The sequence below is a fragment of the Natrix helvetica genome (assembly GCF_964273705.1).
Source record: "Natrix helvetica genome assembly, chromosome: 6".
NCBI classification, from domain to species: domain Eukaryota; kingdom Metazoa; phylum Chordata; class Lepidosauria; order Squamata; family Natricidae; genus Natrix; species Natrix helvetica.
The window spans coordinates 20,283,890-20,309,419 of NC_138553.1; the positions used below are offsets into that span (position 1 = coordinate 20,283,890).

Genomic DNA, 25,530 nt, shown 5'->3' on the forward strand with positions numbered 1-25,530 from the left:
TTTCTTGATCCAGATTTGGGTAGCTCTACTACCAAAACAATTTCAGTACTATATTCTAAAGCCTGGTTTTTAAAAGTCCATATAATTAGTACAATCCAGATGTGTCTGAAGTTGCAAGGCTATTGCGTTCTAGATCACCTAAGAAATAGAAATTGGGCTATAATTATATAGATCTCTCTATTCCAGGGGCTGTTTGCAACTACATCTACAAATGCTTAGTGGAAAGCATTTTTCACCTTACTTAGTCATAGAGCAATCCATACTAACATTTAATCAGTCATAAAAAGCAAACATCTTATTTCTCCAAAGATGCATTTTTTTAAAAAAAAAAATCCAATTTCAATCATTTAAGAGCTCTATCCCATACTGAGTTCTGAGAAGATAGTGAAATACTGTCAGGCACAAGCAAATAGAGCCACTTGTAAATAGATAAATTATTACACAGTAAACATTGACTTCTACCCATGTTTCAAGAATGTGCCCGGACTGCTTGCCCTCCGCTGAGAATGACCACCTAAGGTTGTATGGGTCTTGGGAGAGCTCAAGCTAATGTCATTTGCAGTCACGCAATGATTTCAAGCTATATCCCTGCTTGACCCTTCCTTCCAGCCTAACTGGCTGTTTCCCAACATCAACAAGTGATTATCACAGACAAAAAGATTCACATGTTTACATTAGTGAAATCACTACACCCACTCTTCATTTAGTGACTATCTTAGTGATCATTCACAAATATGATAATAAAGTCATTTTCTGACCAATGCATCAATTTATGACCAAATTTAATGCACCTGACAATGTATGCTAAAGTAATATTGGTATAGTAGTATAACTATATTTTCAGAATGAGATGATAATAACCAGTAGCCTTTTCATTTCTCTCCACCCCCTCCCTCTCTCTCTTACATACACACACATAGACACACACTTCACTTAACAGTAGCAACCAATTCGCTTAACAACCTAGTCAAATGGGATAGAACTTAGTTGCTAAACAAGAAGTAGGTCTACCTTCAAACAACTTCACTCTTATCAAATACTGTTTTTATTTATTCCATTTTTACTGGTTTGAAAAAAGTAAAAGGTTACTATTGCTGGACTTTAATTTACCAGTGACAATTCTTTGCCACACCTAGACTTATTGATACCTACTTTGACTTCTCCAAAGGAATATTTTAATGCAATCCTAACAAGTCACCCAATGACATTTCCTCCAAGCAGAATTAGATTGTCCATTCCCATCAGGCAGCAACTCTAAGGTTATGTGTCTACAGAATAAGCCAAGTGATGTGTTAAAGTGGATAAAGTTGCCATCCCTCTCTGGTAAAGCAGTGTGCAAAATACGCAATCCTTTAAATAAACAACTTCAAAAGTTTTATTCATAAGTGCAACTAAAAGAAGATCTCAATAGACTGTTGGCTGTCCAGCAGCTAGACATAAAACCATATTCTGGAATGTCTAGGGAGCTCATATAGTAAGTTTGCAACTAAACTTATAAATAGAAGAGTGAGCTTTGGACATGCATAATACTATCCATAGTTAACATTTTAACTGGAATATAAGATTTGCTTTATTGGATTTGTGGTTTTTAGTTTTTTTTACAAAATAGAACAGCAGAACTCTTAAAAAGAAGATCTACTGTCTCTGTGCTTCAAATGTTCTCACCTAGCCACCAAAACTGTATTTTCTATATATCTGTCACTCATCAAAAATAAAACAGGCACACCCTTTCTGAACAAATATGTTTAACCTCCCTGCTATTGCTTTGGAAAGAGAGATAATCTGATCTGAAGACACATTTTCCTCAACTTCTGTACTTTATTAAATTTTATCTGCTCAGCCTGTTTAATACAATATATTTTGCTCAAATTGTGTTTTTTTGTTGGGAACAGAATCCCAAGGTAGGACCCGGCTTCTTACAATTGTTTCATGAACTACAAGAATATCAGTTAACCACTGCTGCCTGCGAAGTCAGCCCTTTAAACACTGGAAATTTCTGACTTTTTAAAAAAATATAAACAGTGGGATACAGAGGTCTTTGAAATTGAATGAATATAAAAGTTGAACAAAGAAAGCTATGGATATTCAGAAAACCCAAGGGAGAAAATATGCCAATCAGTTTAAATAAGGGCTTGACACCCTCCTAAGGCATTGGAATAAAAAACCCAGGATCATGGAACTACGTGTTAGTACTAAGCATCAAAGTTAAGGAAGTTCATTTTGAAGATTTGGTCTGCTTAAAGTTTTGCCATGAGCCTCTTCTGAAAGTATATGTCTGATTGGGTTCATGATTTATAGCTGTTGGGTTCATAGAGGATTAGGGTGGTTTATGTTGTAATATAATAAGGTGTTCTCATAGAGTGAAAGATCAAAACCAGCACCATGATTCCTTGGGGTCATGATATATTAGGTAAACATATGACTTGGGTATATATATTAGGTAAACTAAATGGGCAGTTTTCACAACGAGATGCATTTCAGTTACTTGAGTGACTAGCATAGCCTGATCCTCGATAGCCAGTAGCGGTAAAACTAAAAGATCGAGCATTTTTTCCTCCAACCAGACGCTTCTTAGTGTTCTGGTGCCTTAAACCGATTCCAGATTCTTGTGCTCTGGTCCGTTCTAAAGATGGATCCTTTTGAAAGGCCTGGGCAACCCGGGCTGCTCTCAGCTCTCTACACAAAAACAAGACAATAGGATTAATAAACAATCCAGTGGACTATCAAGAAACAAATGGACTCTTTCCCAAAACTAAGGAATGCAGTATGCTCAATTTTCTTAATTCAACAGATGCTTCCTCAATAAGGAGATCTCTTGAATCTGACCAGAGCTGCTGAATTCAAATTCCATGTGCTTCCTTGTGATGGAGGGTGCTTTGCAATGAAGAATAACGTATAGTCTTTGGCTGGTGAAATAAATGCCAATTCACCCTGTATAACATGCATAGAGTCATGATGCCACAGAAGACTTGAGAGAATCACAAGACTCTTCTTAACACTGCCTTTAAGAAATCATTTTACAGAATGATAAAGTGTTACATTATTAACTCAATTTAAAATTTAGCATTTACATTCAATATAATTGTTGTCCTGTTCTTGTCTGATTTGCTTGCTACCCGTGTTTTCCCAAAAATAAGACCAGGTCTTATATTAATTTTTGCTCCAAAAGACGCCTTAAGGCTTATTTTCTAGTTATTTCTTATTTTCTTGGAAATATGGTACTAAATGCACCTGTCTGGTTGACAATCTTAACTGGAGCTTATTTTGGGGGTAGGGCCTATGAGCATCCTGAAAAAAATCATGCCAGGGCTTATTTTCAGTTGGGTCTTATTTTCAGGAAAGACGGTAGTAGTACACTGGTCAAAGAACAAGCACGGGTCTTTATTTGAACAAGTGAGCTGGGCCAGCACAAACACCAATTTAACTCAAATTAATACTACTCCCTATTTACAATATTTTTCCTGTCTGAAAATTATAAAGATTGTTTGTCCTTTTTTAAGGAGGCTCTTGGGGACACCTATTTCATGTACATATAGTATGAAAGATAGAACTTAAAAGGAGATTGACAGCAAGGATTAATGGAAAAGTCAACAATAAACAGCTTCTATCCTTTCAAAACAGTAGAATTTTAACCTTTCAAGAAAAAACTCTGCCTGTGTAATGTTTTGTTAAAGACTGCAAAACCAATGTGTTTGTATTCTATAATGGTTGAGGGTGATAAAGGGACCAGTGTATAAAATTCAAATACAAGTGCAAGTAGCAGCTAGAATAAGTTCTCCTCCAAAGTAGCAGTTAGTGCCCAAGCCACATTGTACACAATTTTTACACATATTTCTTTGCTATTAGAAAGCACAGGAACTCACCTTTCCAGCATAGCAGTTTTGAATTTCTCCACATTGAGCTGTTCCTGAAGCTGGGCAGCCTTGCCAAGAGATGGTCGGAGGAGAGGGTGCTTGGTCAGTGCAGCAGCTGATGGCCTCACAACTGGGTCAGGATGAATCATAAGCTGATGTTCCACAAAACAAAGGAGAAAGGTCTTTCATCACCAAACCTCCAAGGCCAGCATTCTCCTGGCTTCCCCCAAAAGAACTCACCTTGAGCAGTTCTCTGAAGTCACATGACAGTTGCTGAGGGATATGTGGAAGTTTGCCTCTGCGGATGTGGTGCCACGGGGTGTCATTGGCAGGCAATGGACCAGCACCTGCTGCCAGAGCAATAGTTAAGGCAAGAGCAAAGATGTCTGCCTTGGGCAGATAGCAATATTGCTATGGAAAAAATAAGAGAAAACCCACGCACCCATGTCAGGTCACATTCAGTTACGAAAACAATATTTTAAAAACACTAATGCATAGGTTTACATAAGTGACATTCACAATACTCTATACGTATTTGTAGGAATTACAGTAGTTCATGTTGACCAGAAGATGTATAAGGAACATTTTCTTTAAATCTAAATCTGGTTACTAGGTTTTCATTGACATCAAATACAAAGGTCAAACACTAGAATGTGCCCATATTAGCTATAATTCTGCAATGGGCTACTCATCTAGGAATTTGGAGGTAACGTTAGCATTGACCCTCATCAGAACTACAGATGATTAGGGATAGAAGAGTGTAACCGTGTTTTATGTGCCTTTGGTGTAGAGTTACACTGGCCACATCACCACAGAAGCATCTTCAGACAACACTGGCTATATCTGTGAATCAGAAATGAGCACCACTCTCTAGAGCTGAACATGACTGACAGGGAAAACTTTTACTTTTTTTTTTTTACCACAACTGAACATCTATTGATTCCTGACCAAGTTTCAATGTATTTTTTATTCCATGCTATTAATTTCATTTTTAAAAAAAAAAATCTAAATATACCCAGATAACTTTCTAATAATTGCACATAAGACAATAAATTTGGACCTCTTAAGAATGTAATGCCTCAATTCTTGTCTGGGAATTTTTTTAAATTAAATTAAGATTAATGTATGAACCTGGGTATAATAAAAGGAATAATATTGGAAGTGTCAAGAGAAGTTTCTTCTGCTTTGAAGATTCCAATGCAACCCTAATGTCCTCTGAGCTTTACCTCTTGCAAGACTTCATTGGCCAAGAAGCGGCAATCTCCTTCCTCTACTTGTGGATTGGTGATGGACGTCACATGTCCAAGATCCCCTGCCAAAAGATATTGCCAGCAACAGCAATCATTACATGCATGACTGATTTTCAAAGGTTTCTTTTATTTCTGGACTTGTCCACTCAGCTGGAATCTATATTGGACGATTCTGTGGCATATGTTATAACTGCAAATAAATAGGTATTGTAGGGGCATGAATATATCTCATGTCTACCTTATCTCAATCTGCTGTCTTCTAAATGTATTTGACTTCAATACTGAAAATACTTGATTTCATCCGGGTTCTTTTCCTAAGAAAGTGAGTGTGTCTAGAATCACTAGGGGTAGCACATTTGAAAGTGCAGGAACAGCACTGCAGAATCAGGACTGAGTTTGCATTCCAGCCGAAGATGCTTTTTTCTTAAACAAATATTGGCTCCTCATCCACCTGGATCCTTTGCTAAAAACATTATCCTTCTTATATAATTTCTTCTTATCATAGGCTACGACTGAACGTACATTATATCTGAATTGCTTCTTAACAACGCATTATAGAATACATCCCCCAAAACATAACAATTATCACTTTGGCTATATTTTTATTGTGGACCGTGACGTTAGCTAACAAATTTCAAACATTTCCAGATCCCCAGCCCTTCTAATTCCAGTATTAAATACTGACAAGATTCAGTCAGGCAGCTTTAATTGTTTGCAGTTCTGTTTTCCTTCTCTTGCTATTCAACTGGGCCTCTGCAATAGCCCAAGCAAAAAAGCAGTGGTGTCACTGATCACACTTAACCAGCAATAACCTAGCTCACGGGTGACAAACTCGCAGTGTCTTGTTGCCGTCACATGACATTTTGCGACTTTTTTCCCTTTGGGGAGCTGAGGTGGGTGTGGCCTGCACTTGATGCATCTGACACACGGGCCGCCAGTTTGACGCCCCTGGGCCTAGTTGAAACCCACTCACTCACAAATATGGTAGTTTAAAAAAATATGTAATGCAGACTGCTCTGACATAGCAATTGATAAAACTTAGGCAAAGTCTACGTTGGAAATCATTTGACAAAAATGGTCCAACCCCACCCACCCCAAGATACACACCAATTTTATATACCACATTTGAAGTAGCAACTTCATCCTCCTCCCCATCACTTTCTTCTTGACCCACAGAACCAGGTAGACTGTGGCATATAAAAATATTGCCTGCAATCAAGGAGAAATTGTGTTAGCTTGCAGTATGCATTCAAATACCTTATATCAGCTACAGTCAATGTGGCTTACAAATTACAACCATTTACACATTATAAAAGCACCCATTAAGAAAAATACAGAAGTACGAACTCTGTTTCTTGTGAAAATCAATCTTGCCCAAGGTAGCAAGATAAGCAGAAAGTCAGGATGTGAGCAAAACATAGGATACATATTACCATATTGTGCAAATAGTCTTTTAGTTTTTGCAATCAGCAAGGTACTGACAAGCTTTTTAAAATAGTGATTTATTTATTTTTACTATTGGATGGTTCATACAGCACATTAAAACCAAAGAACTACATGATTGCATAATATTTTTAAATTCATGCCAGAAAGTGACAGGGTCTATTAAAGATCATGCAACTTGAATCAGTCAATAATTTATGGGTGAACTTTAATCGATAATCTGTAATGACCTTTCAGAGCTCTATTTCAGAATGCTTACAATTCCAAATTAATATGAGAGGAAATCCCAAAATCTTAAGTGTTCATGAACCCATGCTTATTTCATCAAGTTTGAATTTAGCCTAATCACTGTAAGCAAAATCTATAACCTAGAGTTGTTGAAGGGAATGGAGGGAGGGAGTGAAGGAGGGAGGAAGGAAGGAAGGAAGGAATCCCTTGCAATGGGTCAATACAAACTTAAGCATCATTGAATATTATTTTTAGAGTACACCTGAACTTCTATATGAACATAGCAACAATCACTCTGTATAGAATATATTTATGTTTATCACTATGAGGTGCTGAAACAAGAAGGGCCAAATCTCTAATAATTCAAATAATCTAATAACTCTAATGAATAAAGCATTACTGACCAGACACACTTACTCGGTTTGATATCCATATGAACCAGGCCAGAAGTGTGAATGTATTTCAGCCCCATGGAGACTTGCAATAAAATTTCCTTCAGCTCAGATTCTTTGAAATGATCTGCTGTCTTTGAATTTTCCAAAAGCGCATCCTGAAGACTCCCACCTGCGGAAAACCAAGCATTCATTCATTCATTCATTCATTCATTCATTCATTCATTCATTCATTTCTGTAGCCACCCATTTCAGTCAGTGACTCTGTGCAGCAATTAAACACTAAATAACATAATAAAAACAAAATATTCGTACATAGAAAAATTATTCTATGTGCTATTGGATGGCACATCGACCCCTGAGTCACTCATTCTATCTGGGGGCATTTTCACACAGATATGATTACCATTCTCCACACCTTTGGAGCAGTTTATTGCAAATCCCGCCATTATACTTGCTGCTGGCATAACAGCCAGAAATGACTTTCCAACTACCGTAATAAAAAGAAGAAGTGCAGATGTCATCTATTCTCCCCAAGAATGTATATTCTTATCTAGTATTGCCACATTCATTGACAAGATGAAATAGAGAAAGAAACCAATAGTCTGGTGCACTTTGGAGGGAGGGAGGGAGGGAAATCATGCTCTCACAAATAGGAAAACTGCCTGACTTGAAGAAATCAAGCAGTTAAAATTACAAATGGAGAGTTTCTTAGTTTCTAAGAAGAAAATTGGCTTGTATTTGACCCCAAAGTTCTATGTGAAAGTACCCATGAGATATGTAAGTGCCAAATTTCCAAAATTAGATTCGGGTCACAACCAAATCAGGTTGCAACCAAATAATTATGGAACGAATTATGGTCATGACCAGAGGTTCTACTGTATCTGGTGCTTATATAGGACAAGAACTGATTTGAATATTGGAAGTTCAACAAGTACAAAACACACAACGTTGGGAAAAGTGAAGAATGAAGAAAGCTGATGTGAAAACTTCATGAAAAGTAATCATATTTGCTATTCCTATCAGGTTTCTAATAAAGATTTGCTAGGGTACTGCACAAGCAGCTTTGAATTTATAACTAAGCTCTTAGAAAATGGCTTGAGGTAATTACCAAAGCAAAGCAATTTGTTCTAATTACAGAGAAGCAATATTCATAATTTACAGACTTAGAATAGCAGTACATTAGTCAGGTTTTTTTTTAAACACCAAAGTCATCTGCATAAATGCTGTAGGAAAATCCAACAAAGCCAACAAAGCCACAGTACCTTGATACACACTGCAGCTTCAGTGAAGGAATGATGCTGAACTGATTCTCAGCTGGAGCACTTTAAAAGTGCTAGGAATTCAGAAGCACATCTATTTTCCTCATACCCTCTCTTGTTATAATTCTTGATATCTGAGGTCATTAGTGCTAGACTTTTAAAGTTCATAGATATTTTAAATATATAATTGTTACAGCCTCTCTCAACCTGAAATCTTTCACCCTATTAGCAAGTAGTAAACTACAAGTTCCATAGTTTACAACGAGCATGGAAGTCTGGTGCAAGGCATGTATCATATTATCCATAAGGCTGAACTGAATGAGGAAATTCATAATGTTTCCTGAATTTGGCACTGTGAAGCAAACATTGTACTGCAAACTAGGGAAGACCAATTTGCCAGACCAATCCTCGAATACAGCTCATCTGCCTGGAATCCACACTGTATATCGGATATTAATACAATTGAGCGGGTCCAGGGGTATTTCACAAGAAGAGTACTCTACTCCTCTGCTTGCAATAGAATCCCTTATGCCATCAGGCTAGAAATTTTGGGCTTGGACAACCTGGAACTACACCACCTATGGTCTGACCTAAGCACAGTACACAAAATTATCTGCTACAACCTCCTACCTGTCAATGACTACTTCAGCTTCAACCTCAATAATACACGGGCAAACAATAGATACAAACTCCAGGTAAACTGTTGCAAACTCGATTGCAGAAAATACGTCTTCAGCTGCAGAGTGGTCAATGCCTCGAATTCTCTACCTGACTCCGTTGTTACAACCTTAAACCCCCACAACTTAAACTGTCTACTGTGGACCTCACCCCCTTCCTAAGAGGCCCGTAAAAGGGGGTGTGCATAAGTGCACCAGCATGCCTACTGTCTCTGTCCCCCTGTCCCCATTTACTTGTACTCATTCATGTCCATGTTTATACTTAAATTGTGGTCCGCCGGCAGCCTGTGGAGCTGGCAGCAGAATCAGACAGTGAGGAGGTTGGGGAAGGACATGGGCCAGTCCTGGAGTCTGGGGAAGGCTCAGACGAGGACTCTGCATCGGAGGCAGAGAGGGGGCCAGGGCCATCTGGGAGCTATGTGCTGCCTCCAGAGTCGGACATCAGTGAGGCAGAGGAACAGGGGGAGCCTGTTCCCAGTGCCCATATGCGCAGAGCTGCCAGAAGGCAAGAACAGTTAAGACAAGAGGGCGACTCGGGAGTAAGACTTGGAGATGATTGGCTCCTCCCATAAGACATAAAAGAGGAGCAAAGACACGTGAGCCTTTGTAGGAAGCAACTTTGTTCGTTCTGGTCAGTTTAAACTCTGAAGCTCTGTTTTGACTCTGTGCTCCATGTGGCCTTGCAAAGCTTTTTGGTAATTAGGTCTCCGGCAGAGTTTCAAGGGAGATAAAGGTAAGCACTCACTTAAGATAAGCCTTATCCTGAAAGACTGTGGCAGACTTCTGTCGGACTCTTTACAAACTACTTGTGACTCATTATGGGCTCTGAATGAACATAATTCACAGCCATTGAAATAAAAAGAGGGTTTTTGGGACTAAGCGTGTGATTTTCACTGTCTCACGAAGCCTAGGTCAGAAAAACTTATACCCGTTACCTAGTACATATTCAACAAATTAAACAATAAACAGCGGAACCCATCTCCTTACCATTGCAGTGCTCATTCTGTATGATCATGTGATCATCTTCTGCCCAAGCAGAGTAGTAACGGACAACATGGGGATGATGACCAAGTACAGCATGTGCATAGACCTCCTGCAAAGCCATCTGCCTGCAAGCACACATAGAAAGAGAGAGCCACAATGCCAACTAGGATACTGTTTTTAGGATTTTGACAGGAAAGGCTTTCATAAGCTATTCTGGAGATAGCTTCAGTTGGTTCCCACAACAGACTATACTAGCAGCTGGGTTCATTCAACTCACAAAGCCAAGACGAAGCAAATCACTTTGCTTACTGCAACACGTGAATCCAGTTTACATTTTACATTTTAAAAATGATATATTGTGATTACAATATGCACCAATATATTGTAATCACCAATATTGGTGATTGATATAAAAATAGGATATTGAAATATTGAATAACTAAATAATGAAGGATTATAAGTTGAACAAGCAAATCATGGAAGATTTCAATTTAGCATAAATTGTACTATTGTTAGAAATGTATACGCTTGTTAAAAGTAATAAATACGATTAATAATATTCTATTTGTATTAAAAGGTATGACACTTAGAATAGGGTGATTGGCATAGAAATGACACATTGAAATATTGAATGACTAAATAATGAAATATTATAATTTAATAAAAATATGTGTGCTATTCCAAGGATTATATAAGGTCGTTAAACGAAACAAATATGATTAATACTATTTCATTTGTATTAAAATGTATGACGCTCAGGGGCCACACTGTTCATGCATTGATATGTTTGTAAAAAAAAATTTTTTTTTAAACGCTGCGGGGGGAAGGAATCCAGTTTACAGAAACATCTGTGGAGATTTCCAGGCACCCAAATCATAGTTGCCCCAAAGGTACTTTTCCAAGGCACACTGATATGGCACTCCAACAGTGAATGGAGATTAATTCAGGGGTGAAATCCAGCAGGTTCTGACAGGTCCTGGAGAACCGGTAGTGGAAATTTTGAGTAGTTTGGAGAACCGGCAAATGTCACCTCTGACTGACCTCAGAGTGGGGTGGGAATGAAGATTTTGCAGAATCCTTCCCCTGTCATGCCCACCAAGCCACATCACACCCACCAAGCCACGCCCACACAACCGGTAGAAAAAAAAAACACAGTTGGATTAATTATTCTGGGGATTTCAGGAATTTTAAGGAATAAATGAATGCCTCAGACCAAGGGTCTCCAACCTTGGCAACTTTGTCTTGTGGACAGGGCTGGATTTTCTTATAGGCTAACTAGGCTTTAGCCTAGGGCCTCAAGATCAAGAGGGGCCTTTTATTTTTATTTATTATCCGTGCCACATTTTTTATAAAGGTTAGTACCAATTACAACATGTTTCATTTAATATATTGATATATATCACAGTAATGATGTATTTTATTATCTCTCATGTAATTTACAAACTTAAAAATGGGAGGTGAAAGGGCCCCATAAGTGGAATAGCCTAGGGCCTCTTTTCATCTAAATCCGGCCCTGCTTGTGGACTTCAACTCCCAGAGTTCCTCAGCCAGCACAGCTGTTTGAGGAATTCTGGGAGTTGAAGTCCACAAGTCTTAAAGTTGCCAAGGTGAGAAACCCCCTGCGTCAGACAGAGCTTTCACTTTTGATTTTAATCTACCATCCCACATTGAAAAAGGTATAACATTGGGAGCAAAGTATTTGCCCGTATTTACTCTTTAAAAGATATACTTTCGTATCGCTTGACCAAAGGAAAAGCTACTTTGAAGGACAAAATGAAAAATTTGATGGCTTTAAAAAAAAGTGTACTAAATTGTTTTAATGTCACTTTTTTTTTCAAGGTCCTGTCATAGCAAATAGCAGCATACAGCTGACCTTGGAAAAAGCTAAACAGTCCAGTTTATGCTTGAATGGGAGCATCCAGGAGTTCCCAGGACTATAGAAAAAATGAAGACGTTTTTAAAAAATATTCCAGAAGGCAGAGGCGAAACTACATCAATAGGTTACCAAGAAAACAACATGGATGGATGTCTGGAGATTCTCAGTCATCCAGGTCATGGTTGTTCCAAAGGCGCTTTTTCAGGAGGCAACTGGACTTTCTTGTTTGTCTTTGAAGACATTTTGCTTCTCATTCAAGAAGCTTCTTCAGCTCTGACAGGATAGTGGGGAATGGAAGGATTTATATTCCTTGCAGACAGCTGGTCATTTGCATCCTCTCAGAGGTCCAGTTGCTTCCAGAAACCTTTGCACCTTTGGGACAACATGGATGGATCCAAGATTTAAGCTCAATGCAATGAGACATTTTCAAAGCCTAGCTAAATGCTACTGATCTGTATGCTGTCAAGAAAACTTAAAAGAAGTTCTACTGTTTGGTTTCAGAAATTCAGAACTGAATGTTGCATGGAGGACATGATTTTAATCTATCATCGGAGGAGGAAGGATGGCATGTAATGGAGATATTTATAATTTTACACTGTACACTTACTCATCTGAGGACCCAGCAAGGGGTTTCTTTGAGCGCTTGATGGCATAGACACAACCATCCAGTCTTTTGATGCACTTATAAACAGAACCAAATTCACCCACACCAATCTTCTCCAACTCTAGGAATTCCTTCTTGTAGCGGGAAACCATGTTGCTCTCACGCAAGAGGAATCTCTAAGGATGGATGAGTAGATAATAGATAAGATAATAGCTCACCAAAGGCAGAGGAGAGAGCTTGTTGATTTCCTGTCATACAGAATCTTACTTCACGCTCTGGTATAGTCACTGCCATTATTTACCCAAGCCTTTCCAAATTTAATAGTTTCTAGCAGTGGTGGGTTCCTACCGGTTTGGCTCGGTTCGGCCAAACCTGTAGTGGTTTGGTGGGCTGGGTCGCTGGAACCGGCAGCGACCCAAGCCTGCCATGCCCCTGAACTGGTTCTCCCGCCGGCACCATAGGCTCCGCCATCTTGTTTGTCGGTTCTGCGCATGTGAACAATTTTTAGTGTATTGCGCATCAAGCACGACCACGAGCGAACCGGCAGTAGTGGCTGCCGGAACCCACCCCTGGTTTCTAGATATAGAAACTATATACATTCTCAACCTTTTTAAAGTGTAGTCTTTTGGAAAGCCACAGTTACTTGAGTTTATACAATCTATATGTGTGTGTGTGTGTGTGTGTGTGTGTGCGCACGTGCATGTAATAATAATAATAATAAATTTATTTCTTAGCCGCACCCTCTCCCGAAGGACTCGGGGCGGCGTACAATAAAAAACATAAAAAACAATATGGACAATACACACACAGAATAAACGAACACGCGTACATGGAGGAGGTATAAAGATAAGAAAAGACAGTTAAAACATAGTTTAAAATCCCCTAATAAAAGTCTAAAAGTCACAAAAATTAAAAAACCCGTCAGGAGCAGTGTGAACGAACTATGGTTGAGCCAGGCCAGCTACTTGAAATAGGTGCGTCTTGAGCTTTATCCGGAAGGCGCGGAGGTCAGAGGTAGTCCTAATATCCGGGGGAAGGTCATTCCACAGGGCTGGGCCCGCAACAGAGAAGGCTCTGCTCCTAGGCGCCGCCCCATGGCACTGTCTGGTGGACGGCACCTGGAGAAGTCCCTCTCTGTGCGAGCGGAGAATGTCTGGAATGCCTTGAGCAATTTAAACCAAACATAGATGGCTTCCAGCAGTGGAAAGCATTTTATGGCAGTCCAGTTGTTTGTGAATTAAAATATCAAGCATCCCTAGGAAACATGGCTAAGGAGAAGGATGCTGGGAGTTATATTTTACTATCTAGATCCCTACAGTATCTCTCTATGTAAACCTAGGCACAATCAAATTCCTGTAACTGTCTTCTATATCCTATCTTTACACCCTGACTAAGATTATTTCGGCATCAAAGCAATCTCTTTTTTACCCATTTTCTTAAGTCTTGATTTCCTTAACCATTTTGCTTGAACAAGAAATCCAGAGACCTTCAACCCCTGCATATTTTTGATATTTTTTTTTAGGTGGTTTGTAGAAAATACTGCTCTCAAATGAATAAAATGTATGTTCACCTTAACTAGGAGCACAGCCTTTCCTTTTATTTCTCAAGGCCAAAGGTATGTTTTAGAATCAGCCTGGTTTTCCACCAAAAGAGGGCAATGTTGCTTTATCCTTTCTACATTTCTAGTAGTAGAAAATAAAAATTCACCTTGTAAACCCTAGTAATTGTGCTGTGACTCAAGGGAAAGGGAGGATAATAGGATATTTGAGAAGGAAAATACAACAGCAGAAGGTATTTACTGCTCAGTAAAACTGTGCTTCTCTCACCCAGACCGTAATACTCTTTAAGGAGATTCGTCTTCATTAGGTTTTCAATTAGAGACTTTTAATGGCCTAATTTCTCCTGCGGTAATTAATAGTCATTTGTAACAATGGTAAGAAAAGAATTTGGGGTTCAATAAATTAGTTTTCTTTCCCAACTTCCAAAATCTCTTCTTCTTAACAGGCCACATTTTTCCCTAGTTACAGATTGGAGGTAGAGAATGTTTATCTCATTTTAGAAGCTGCTTTAAAAATGTTTTTAAAATTGAGAAAGTTATGCTTGGAAGTCTAATTAAAGTATGAAACACACATTTAATTGATTTAATAAAAGTGTAGCATAATCAAATAAGGAACGTTTTTTGTCATTGGGATTTTCTTAGCCTTCGGAGTATTATTTTCAGTTATAGTGAAACTGTATGTATATTTTGGTTTGGAATTCTGTTCCTCTTAAATGGAAGTAACCCAAAAACATTTACAGAAAACAACTGTACTATCAGCACTAAAATGTGATATGGATATTTAGAACAGTATCCTCATCACCCCGAAGGCAGTAAGATAATGCAGAAATTGAATTCCCAGTACCTGGAACATTTCTGCCCTCCAATTTAGCAGAATGGCAGATAGCTCCTATACCAGGGCTGTCAAACTCACAGTCTAAGGGTCAGATGTGCCACATGCTGGCCACGCCCGATTTAGCAAAGGGGGGGAAAGTCCCCATACGTCACATGACACCGCCATGACGATGCATGCTTGACACCCCTGTCCTATACAATGACCATCTGCCACTTAAAATAATAGCCTTATTTCAATAGTTGGGCTATCTCTCAGACTAAAGCCTACAAACGTTGCATATCAGAGTGTATGGATATGCAATGCTTTGGATCTGATTCTAACAAGATGCAATACAGTGATGTATTAAAGCAGCTATGTCTTTTCCCAGGACCATGGGGAGATACAAAGGGAAGCCATAGGATTATCTACACCCACTACAAAGACAGACACATTGCACTCCTGCCCACTTTGTTTCTTTCTCCCTTACACACACTAAACCACATATTAACATAAAATAAAGCCTAGATTTTTCTTCCAAAATGTGTTCCTGATCATCATTTCTCTACTGTTCAAGGGTAGTGCAGATATTTTTCTTTCAAGCAAATTAAGCAAAATTGGGTGGTATTTGTTTACCTCTTATTACTCACCTTGGCAGGCATTCCCAGCTCCATTGGTCCATCTGTTTGATTGGAATCCTCTCTAAAATGATAAGTTTAATCATATGTATTAGTTTCATGTTCCAATGATATACCGTAGGTGTGAACCTTCTAAAAATGTAAATCTTAGTAGTTTCTATGGGTATGGTATCTGGGTTGTTGTGAATCCAGATCGCTGGCACATGGTAGCAAAGAGTTTTCAGTAATGTCGCTACCATATAATCAGATTTATTTTATTTTATTTTTTGCAGCCAAGCTCTGGCAGCACTATTATTTTGGAGATATGCTCAGGCTCAATGAAGGAGTTACATACATAGACACTTCTGCAGCAGAATGGCAGAATGGCAATATGCTATTCTAAGCTGCCTTGGAAGGAAGCCTATCTCCAACTATGGCAGGTTAGCAAGATCAGATCAGACATCTTTTTTTGTCCATTGAAATATATAGAACAGGATGTTGGAGAGGAACTGATAAAAGGAAATACATAAGAGAGGTAAAAGACTAATAGTGGGGAGGGGGGGAAATATCTGAAAATAAAAGCCAGCTAGGCAACCATACTGAGATTTAAAAAGACACAAAAAGAGCAGAGAGAGAAAAAGGAAAATATTATCCAAGATAAGAACAACCTAAAAACAAAGAGAGAAATAGTGGGAAGCAAAAAAGAGGAACTCAAGAGAGGGCTGCTCAAACAAATTATAGAAGAATGATAGGGGGAAATCAGAAGATAGTCAAAAGGGGGGGGAGAAGAAAAAGGGGAATTTAAGAATAGGAGACAGGAGGAGAAAAAGAAAGCTGAAGAAGAATTGAACATTAAAGAGAACAAGAGACGAGTTAAGAGAAAATGGTTAGGAAAGGAGGAAGGTAAAAAGGAGAGATATTGGTAGAAAATGAAATATGTTGATACTATTGATGATATATAGCTAAATAAGATAATATTGTTAAGTGTGGATAACCAATTAAGTAAAATGCCTGTTATATTAAAATGGATTTGATGATATATGCTGCCTATAGAAACTAGAAATGACAAATGGAAAATGAAATGATAAAGTTGGTATACTTTTTTCTGAAAGGGCGAAAAATGATTTTGTTTATTTGTTAAGAAAATTTTAAACTTAAGATGGAAATATGTTAAGAAAATATGAGGCCAAAATTAGAAATGATAATGTGATGTAAACTTAATTATGTATAAGAGTATGTAAAAACAAAGGGGGGACAGACAACACTTCGTTTGTAAAGAGGTTTTAAAATTTGTAACAAAAAAATAAAAACTTTACACACGAAAAAATAAAGGCAATATATAAATAAATAAATAACTATTACAAAATGATACCACTGTTTGCTTTCCTTTTCTCATATTCCTGTGGCTAACTGCAAAATGAATATGAATGTGTGTAATTTAGTTTTATTTAATAGTAAAAAATAAATATGTTTTCCCCCTTCTCTCCACATCCCATCATAATCCTCAGGTGGTTTGGCAATTTAGCTTTGAAAGTTAGGCCAAAGGTTTTTAAGAAATTGTATACACAGGCATTCTTAACGTGAAGCTTTTGCTAATTCACACAATTCTTTTTGACATATAGCAAAAGGAACTATTTCAATTAAGGTGATGGTATTGGGAACTTCCTCTCTTCAGAGAATTTTGCCTTGCTGATTTGTCCTCTGAGACCTTGTAGAATCAAATTAAATGGGGGACTTCTAGACCAATCATCCTACTGCATAAATGAGGGATAAATTCAAAGTGAAAATATTGGCCAGCCATCCAGCCTTCTCTGAAATACACATACACTTCATGTTACATTGGTTAGGCCAACTGGGCCTCTTCATATTCTGTCTCTTGCAACTTTCCACTACCAAACAAAAACAAGTATTATTTTGGGAGCAGGAGCAGAAACAGCAAGCAAATTGTTCAAAAAAACATGTCCATCATTTCTGTTCATCTTGCTGATGAATCCAACAGGCTGCTGAGAATATTCAATATTCATTGGAACAGAGATTTTGAAAGCCAGTGGATCACTAAAACCAGTGGTGGGATTCAGCCAGTTTGCACCTATTCGGGAGAACCGGTTGTTAACTTTCTAAGCAGTTCGGAGAACGGGTTGTTGGAAGAAATCTCCTTTTGGTTTTTTTCCCACTTTACAGGGCTAATCCTGCAAGGAAGGCAGGAAGGAAACATTCTGGTGTTGTTTCTAGCCTAATCTTTATTGCCCTGCTTACAGAAACTGCCTCTCCGTTTAACACTTATTACATTGTAACAAGTAAGGCGAAGCGCCCATCGACCTGAGTGACGTTGAGTTGGCCATGCCCACCCAGTCACATGACCACTGAGCCACGCCTACCCAGCTGGTCATTAAGGCAGAGAATCAGTTGTTAAATTATTTGAATCCCACCACTGACTAAAACTGATTTAATACTAAAACAATAGTCTTCGAGCATATTGAATATCCAATATTCTTGGATATTTCACAGTAGGAACCAGGGGCTGCTCTCTATCTTATTCATAGAGAAAATAGAATAATTTTCTGTGTTATAGGAAGGCGGATTCTGGATGAACATTAGGAAAAATTACCAAACAGTAAGAACAGTTCAACAATGGATCAAATTACCAAAGGAGCTGGGATGGTTCAATTGTGTTGAATATATATCTAAGCAGAAACTAAACAACTATGCGTCATGGATGCTTCAATTTGGATTTCTCTTTGGATCAGCGAGTTACACTAAACAGTCTAAAGTCGAACCTTATGATTCTGCAGAGATGACTACCTGCTCATCTTATTTTGCATCCTTTGAGAAATATCTTAGGAAGAGAAACACTCACGACTCCCCTCTGGCTTTCCTCTTGCCGCTGGGGTGGAAGACCATCTGTCGATACGATTCGGGTGTAAACGGATTAATATTAACCAAAGAAGTCGAAGGAGCCTCCTCTTGGTCAGAACAGGAAGTGAATCGCAAGTTCCTCATCCCTTTGGAGGGAAATTTTCCCACAGGCGAAGGGAAAGTTGTCTTACTTAAGAGACTCTAGAGCAAAACAACAAAAAATTGCCCATGGGAAAACCTCTATTATGTCAGGATTTTACAAGTGCCCAACTTATAGGGAGAAAAACCTAATATTCCCCAATATCAAAATACATTATGCAGTCCTCTACGGTATTTCAGAATTCCTGCCTGCTCCACACACAATAACCTTTTTATTAAACCAGTTCAAATTTGATCTAAGGCATTCATGGTCTTGTGACACTCAAGTTGGGCAAAAATGCAACACCTACCCACTCTGATACCACTTTGCAAAAAGCAAAGATTTCCCACTCCACTTTGCAGAGAAAGTACGAAGATTTTTTTAAAAAAAACATACTGTAGTAGCTTGCCATCTTCCAAAGAGTCCAGTAATGCCTTCCTACATTCATCCCTAGGTGGCTCATTCCAGCAAGGACCTTCACTTGTGTTGTGGCCCGCCAGCAGCCAGCAGAGCTGGTGGCAGACTCAGACAGTGGGGAGGTTGTGGAGGAATATGGGCCAGTCCTGGAGGCTGGGGAAGGCTCTGATGAATCCTCTGCGTTAGAAGCAGAGATGGGACCATGGCCATCCGACAGTTATCAGCTGCCTTCGGAGTTGGATATCAGTGGGGCAGAAGAACAGCTGGAGCCTGTTCCCGATGTGTGCATGCGCAGAGCTGTCAGGAGAAGGAACAGCTAAGGAACAAGGGCCGACTCTAGGAGTAAAGGCACAGGTAGACGGTGAATGGCCCCTCCCATAGGGAATAACGAGGAACGAAAGGGGAGGGGAGTTTATAGGAGACAATTAGTTCAATTAACTAGGGTGAAGATCTGTTCCTGACTTCTTGCCAAGTAATTGCTGCTACAGCGTGGTGTTTAGAAGATATCAGCCTGGCAACTCTCCAAGCCTGATAAAGGTCTGTAGTTGTGAAATCTAATGAAAAACTGTTTGCCGGGAGCAGATGAGGAGTCTGCTTCCTGACCTTGGAAAGCCTAGGTCAGAACAACTTGATTCTGCTTAATCCAGGGGTGTCAAATTTATGGCCCACCGGCTGGATGCATCTCCCACTGGCCATGCCCACCCCTGGTTTAGCAAAGGGGAAAAAGTAGTGATACGTCACATGACGACAACGTGATATCATGAGTTTTACACCCCTGGTTTAATCTATCCCCTTGTCTGCAATCCAGGACATTTCCATATAGAGAAGGGCTGCACAGATCAAAGACCAAAACTATCCTTTCCTTACAAGCTTTGGGGCTTCCAGGCAAGTGCGGTTAGGTTAGAACAAGCAAGAGATAAGACACTGGATTGGCTGAAAATTTTAGACTCTTCTAACCAAGGAGATAGTTATAGTTTTAGGGAACTGCTCATAAAGGGTTAGACTATTACTCCACTATTAGTCCACAGGTTATATTGAGATCTCAAGCTGGGATTTTTCCTAGCAATTCATGATTGAAACTCATCTAATGTCTGAATTAAGATTTGAGCCATTCTGGAAGGCTCTTCTTTATTTGCAGCCTAAAAATCAGAGGTCAGCTATGAACCTCAGTTTCATGTTAAGCAGTGTCTTTGTCAGTTATACAGTTTTAGAAATCAAGGAAAGAAAGAATGCCTCATTGCTTGCCTTTGTTATTTTATCAGTAAGTTATTTCTGACCACAAAGCCTCAATCAATGCTCTAGTCTAGAATGTTCCTGCAGTCTTCAGACACCCATCCAAACTAGCAGAAAGATGAAGTGGAATGTTTAAATAGTTCCATTTCAGGTTTTAAGGAAGCAAACCAGAATTAAATAATGCACCAGGCTCATACCCTGCTGGAATTCTACATCTAAGCCTGTATGACAAAAATTCAGGAGGTGCTTTGAGGTATAGCTCTATCTGCAACGATGCATTGAGTCACCTTCTTAGTTAAAGATTCAGGGAATAAAAGTGAACATGTTCTCTTGATCTCCAGCTATTCAGCCACAAAAATATAGGCATTGCTTTCATGATGATAGGTAGGATGGAGCTCCCCAAATGCATTTCTACCTAGCCCCACATCACCTTTGAAGCTGATGTACATTTTTATCTCCCCTTTTCACTGTGGAGCCTAGGAACTTTCTCTTCCCTATCATTCATTTTATCCTCAAAACAATCCTGTGCAAATAATCCAAACAAGTGGAAGTGACCAGCCCCATGTTGGCTAGGAAGTTGTGAGAGCAGAAATCCAACCCATCCAGTTGTTGGAGGTTTACAATCCAGGTGTTCTGCCACATTTTACAATTCCCAAAGAATAAGCAAGAGATAAATTATGTTTCATCATCATCATCATCTTTTAACGAACCCATAATCCCTTGCGGGGTGGAATCTGGCGTTTAATGGCCAGATGCCCTTCCTGTTGCCAATGTGGAGTTTTGTTCAGCAGATATATTATCATTGTGCCCAGAGAGGGAAATATCTGTCTCTACCTAGGATCAAACTCAGTCCCAATTGTGAGGCGAGAGCTCCACCTCTAGGCCACCGCACCACTCCAGATAAATTATGTTTGTTTTGCATAATTTGAATGCAGCTCATTACTATGCATGCATTAAATGTATGTGTTATGCAGCAGGGTGCAATAAAACATCGTTCATGCTCTAATGCATCATTTTATTAAAATCTCAGAATGTGCCTTTTGGTGCTCTTCAAGTAGACAAGCTTAGATTCATCTTTTTGAAGCTTATTATGAGGTCTGGGCACACTGTTTTGGATTCACCCAAACAACTCAAAGCTGAACATTAATGGAGGAACTATACAGCTTCTCCTCTAAGGAACTCATAAAGTCTGAAGTGACATGACCAATTTCACTTCAAACAGCAGTGGTTGCTTCTGGACAATAAATCCAGAAGCAATTAGCAATATTAAGTTTCAGGCATGATGAAAGACTGAAGATCAAGAATATGCTGTTACAGTAGTTGGCTTGGACACTGTCAGAAGAACAGGTTGTGAATTATTATTGTCATCCTCACCGTACCTTTGGAGTATTCGGGGTATCACAGAGTTGTAGCTTCTGCCAAGTAACATAATGCAAAGGTGTTCCAGGATAATCTTCCAAAGGGACAGTTTTCTTTCGCAAAGAATCCCTACATCCCCTGAGAGGATTCACCCAAGAAACTGGGCGTGCTGGAGAGCAATCATTCAATTGTCTTTGAGGGGTCACTGGGAAAGGAGAATGCGTTCTCCAGTTCTGAAACTCACAATTTTTCTGTGGAGTGACATACTTCACATCTTCCACTCTTAAACCATCATCCTCTTCCAACTCACTGTCTTCTCCACATCTGGAAAAATCCAGCTTCTGTATGAGTTTGTTACTGCTGCCCCAATCATCCATTGCAGCTGAAAAAGGCAGGAAGACATATCATGCTAAAACATAATTTAATTAGAGTGCTGACTGCGGCTTAGAGGCGCTTATGGTAGCTCACACATGGTGCTAATAGATTAGTGCAAGAGCTAAACCCAACCAAAATCAACCAGGATTGAGACATCAAATTATGCTTTGCTTAACTATGATTCCATTAAACCCTCAGGCAACTGGATTGAAACAAAATGGCTGCAGAATTCAACGTTAGATTCCCAAACCACCTTAAGATTTAACGTGTATGAATTCACCCAGAAAGTATTTCACAAAAAGATATGAACTCTGCATAGTAACCCTCACAATCCTGAAATTAGATATGCCAGGCTTGCATCCTAGATGATGAGTTTGTTTCTTCAAATCAAGCCCAATTCTTTAAAAAAAATTTAAGTCTCTTCTCTCAAGGACTTGATTAACCTTTATTGTAAAGTGTCTTGATTTGTTCCTAATCAGATAACTACTGCTTGCTGTTCAGAGGCAAACTTTATATACTGAGCACCATTTTAAAAAGGCACTTATTTTACATTCAGATTAAAATGAACACTATCTGAGGGTAAATAGCTTTTTTAAAAAAAGATAGACTGCTATTTTTCAGTGAAATTATGGCACAATATTCTATTAAACTAACATGCTGTGTATGCTAAAAAGGAAATAACCCCATTCAATACAGTACTCTACAGCACATTTTCAGGTAAGCATGAATGGAATAAGGTATGCACTCATTTGAGGCACACTCTTGTCACATAAGACTTAAGTCAGCCAGCTGATATATAAGTAAATTAAAGAAAGGTTGGACATAATGTCTCTTTTATGTAGCCTTCCAGTCAGAGAAGAAAGGATTTCTGCAGATACAAAAACATTGAACCAGCTAGCAAATATTGCCTTACTCCCAACCCTTTTACGACAGAAAAATGTATTCAGTACCCCAACAGAAGTTGCAGCAACTCAACTGGTACTGAAGCACAGTAGCATCTGTTCAAACTTATCCTTGAACTTCCTGTTAAAACCACTCATTGGGCCTTATGGATTGTGCTGGAGGAGTTTACAAACATCACTTCCTGCATATTCACTCTGTTCTCTAAGGTAATTCTGTAAAAACTTGCATTGTTCTGTGAGTCATTCAGAATTAAATGGTATTGCAAGATGAGTTGATGGATCTTAAGCAAAGGCAAGGTAATGATACCTTTAAACAAAACACAGATCACTGAACTGCAGCTCTGGGGAAGGGAATCTTAGTTTGGAACTAATTTGCCACCGCCTGCTTCAAAAATATCTTTTACTATCAACAATTTTCCGGTCTCCGATTCAATTCTAACTAGGTTCATGTCTGCTTAAGTTTTTGAGATAAGCCCAAGTCAGCTAGATCCTTCTATCTAGCAAGTGATTGAAACTTCGAATTTTCAGGTAAAATTTGGGAGAGATTCCAGTCTGAAACATGAAAACTGTAGCCATGAAAAGGACCAATGTATGCTAGAGATTAGAGTTTTGTAAACTTGGCAGCTTGAAGATATGTGGACTTCAACTCCCAGGATTCTCCAGCCAGCATGCTGGCTGGAGAATCCTGGGAGTTGAAGTCCACACAACTTCAAGTCACCAAGTCTGAAATACAGTGACCAGTGTTCACTATTTATTAAAAACACTGGAAGGATGATAGAAAAAAGAAGAGAGAGCCAGTTTGGTCTAGTGGGTAAGCAGCAGGCTAGAAACTGGGAGACCATGAGTTCTAATTCTGCTTTAGCCATGAAAGCTGATTGGTTGACCCTTGGGCCAGTCACTCACTCTCTCAGCCCAACTCACCTCGCAGGGTTGTTATTGTGGGGGAAATAGGAGAAGGAAGGTGTGTTGGATACATTCACTGCCTTAAATTATTTGTAAAAAATAACAGAGATGGGATAGAAATAATAAACAAACATATATGCCTTATTGCTTCAGTTTGGGAACTGATAGCCCAGTTATGAAAATATTAATATTGTATCAACATGTGTTGGAAGAAACGTCCTTCTGGGTTCAGTTCCAAGTGGGGAAAAAGACACTGGATTCATGGAAGTTGCTGGTGATGAAAGAAACATCCTTCTGGGTTCGGCTCCAAGTGGGGAAAAAGACACTGGAGACCTGGAGGCTGCTTGGAAAGATGGTTTTAATGGTGGACAGGACCGCATGGCTTGAGCCCTGAACAGAAAAGGTGATCACATGCTTCAATGTTGGTGGAGAAGAAGAGAAGGGCAGATGGAGGGGCTTGCTAGGCTTTTTATAACCTGTTCAGTCCCACCTCTCTGTTTCTTGTTCCTGTGTAAGAAATGTATTCTGATTGGTTGTCAGACTCACATGGGCCCATGCAGGGGCAACCCTCTAGGCTGAGTTTTGAATCCAGGTTTGATTGAGTTCAGATGCCATGTGGTCAGTTGAGTAAAGGCTTATATTATCATGCCTTCATTCCCATCCCCCTGGAGCTGAAGGGGAGAACTCTTTATTATGTAAAGTAGACTAGCTTGGCCTTCTTAATGGCCCATTGATAAAGTGAGGATGGCAGGAAGCTGCAGGAATTTACTTAGTTTTTAAAATGTGTTTCTCCCTTTTTCACATCCAGGAAAATATAATAATCTGCCTTATCAATATTTCCTAGGATATTTCATTTTTCTGGGAGAAGGCTAGGTGATAACTTCCTACACTTGGAAAGAAAATTTATTGACGGTGGACAGGACCACAGTTTGAGGTCCTGGGGAAAAAGAGGGGGTCTGAGAGCCTGAGTTTTATACCCTCTCTTGGGCCCCACCTTAGAGTATCCCATTGGCTGTCAGACTCCCAGGGGTGGGGTCTTAGCTAATTAGGCTGTTTGTGTCCCTGGCTTGGGTGATGCAATCTCCCCAGGTGCCATGTGGTGAGATCTGTTGCTAGATGGGTAGACTGCTAATCCTATCATGTCCTGAGGGCCATGCCTTAATCCCATCACCCTGGAAGGTAGGGAGCTGCAGGAAGCTGCTTTGTCTTTAAAACATGTTTCTCCATTTCTCATCCAGGGAAATATAATATTCTGCCCTTTTAATATTTCCTAGGAAGGTGATGGCTAACCTTTTTCCCATCGTGTGCCAAAAGCGAGCGGAGCGCAGGGGGGGGCGTGTGCGGGTGTGCCCACACCCATGCAATACGCATGACCCCCCCCCCCGCACGCATGCATGCCCCATGACTCCGGAGGGCAAAAAATGGCCCTACGGGCAAACCAGAAATCTGTTCCAAAAAATGGCTGAAAAAGAAGGCTGAAGTCAGCTGGCCAGCGCATGCATGCACGCTGGAGCTGACAGGGCAATGCCTCGCGTGCTGTAACAAATGGCTCCAGGTGCCACCAGTGACACACATGCCATAGGTTTGCCATCACGGTCTTAGGATATTTCATTTTTCTAGTAGAGAGGTGGGTGCTAACTTCCTTCACATGCAAAAAAAAAAGGACCTAGTTAATACTCCAACTGAACAGGTATTTTTACTCCAGTATTGCAAACCATTTTTCTCTAATTTCATATCATCAGCCAAACAAACAAAAAAGTTTCATTTTGTGTTTAACAAAAAGCTCCATA

At 39.4% G+C, this 25,530-nt stretch overlaps 2 protein-coding genes across 5 annotated transcripts in view; one reads left to right on the forward strand and one right to left on the reverse strand.

Moving 5' to 3' along the window:
• Positions 1-1,798: 1,798 nt before the first annotated feature.
• Positions 1,799-23,033, reverse strand: WEE2 (WEE2 oocyte meiosis inhibiting kinase). 2 transcript variants are annotated; one of them, XM_081958238.1, is made up of 12 exons: positions 22,886-23,033; positions 21,581-21,942; positions 18,414-18,613; positions 15,590-15,641; positions 12,574-12,746; positions 10,094-10,215; positions 7,193-7,339; positions 6,212-6,313; positions 5,081-5,166; positions 4,095-4,265; positions 3,864-4,006; positions 1,799-2,676 (listed from the first exon to the last, which is right to left on the reverse strand). In XM_081958238.1, the coding sequence occupies exons 2-12, from the start codon at positions 21,935-21,937 to the stop codon at positions 2,478-2,480; spliced, it is 1,752 nt and encodes a 583-aa protein (XP_081814364.1). In that variant the 5' UTR covers positions 21,938-21,942; positions 22,886-23,033; the 3' UTR covers positions 1,799-2,477. The 2 variants fall into 2 exon arrangements, with proteins under 2 accessions (XP_081814364.1, XP_081814363.1); XM_081958237.1 differs by having other exon boundaries at positions 22,912-23,032.
• Positions 22,959-25,530, forward strand: part of DENND11 (DENN domain containing 11) — a 44,828-nt gene continuing 42,256 nt past the window's right edge. Inside the window, exon 1 of one of the 3 annotated variants that reach the window (XM_081958242.1) lies at positions 22,959-23,044. Coding sequence is in view for 1 of the 3 variants with exons in the window: in XM_081958240.1 (XP_081814366.1) it covers positions 23,092-23,134 (43 nt within the window). In the remaining 2 variants the exon portion in view is untranslated. Of the gene's footprint in view, positions 23,135-23,169; positions 23,366-25,530 lie in introns of those variants that run through there. The other 2 variants (XM_081958240.1, XM_081958241.1) reach the window with 2 other exon arrangements.

Excerpts from the sequence above, each read along its gene's own strand:
- WEE2 (XM_081958237.1), bottom strand. The coding sequence starts at position 22,975 with ATGAGTGGTTTTAACAGGAAGTTCAAGGATAAGTTTGAACAGATGCTA. Across the intron at positions 7,340-10,093 it reads ACAGAATGAGCACTGCAATG|GTGGGAGTCTTCAGGATGCG; the intron begins GTAAGGAGATGG and ends GGTTTTCCGCAG. Across the intron at positions 4,007-4,094 it reads ACTTCAGAGAACTGCTCAAG|CTTATGATTCATCCTGACCC; the intron begins GTGAGTTCTTTT and ends GTGGAACATCAG.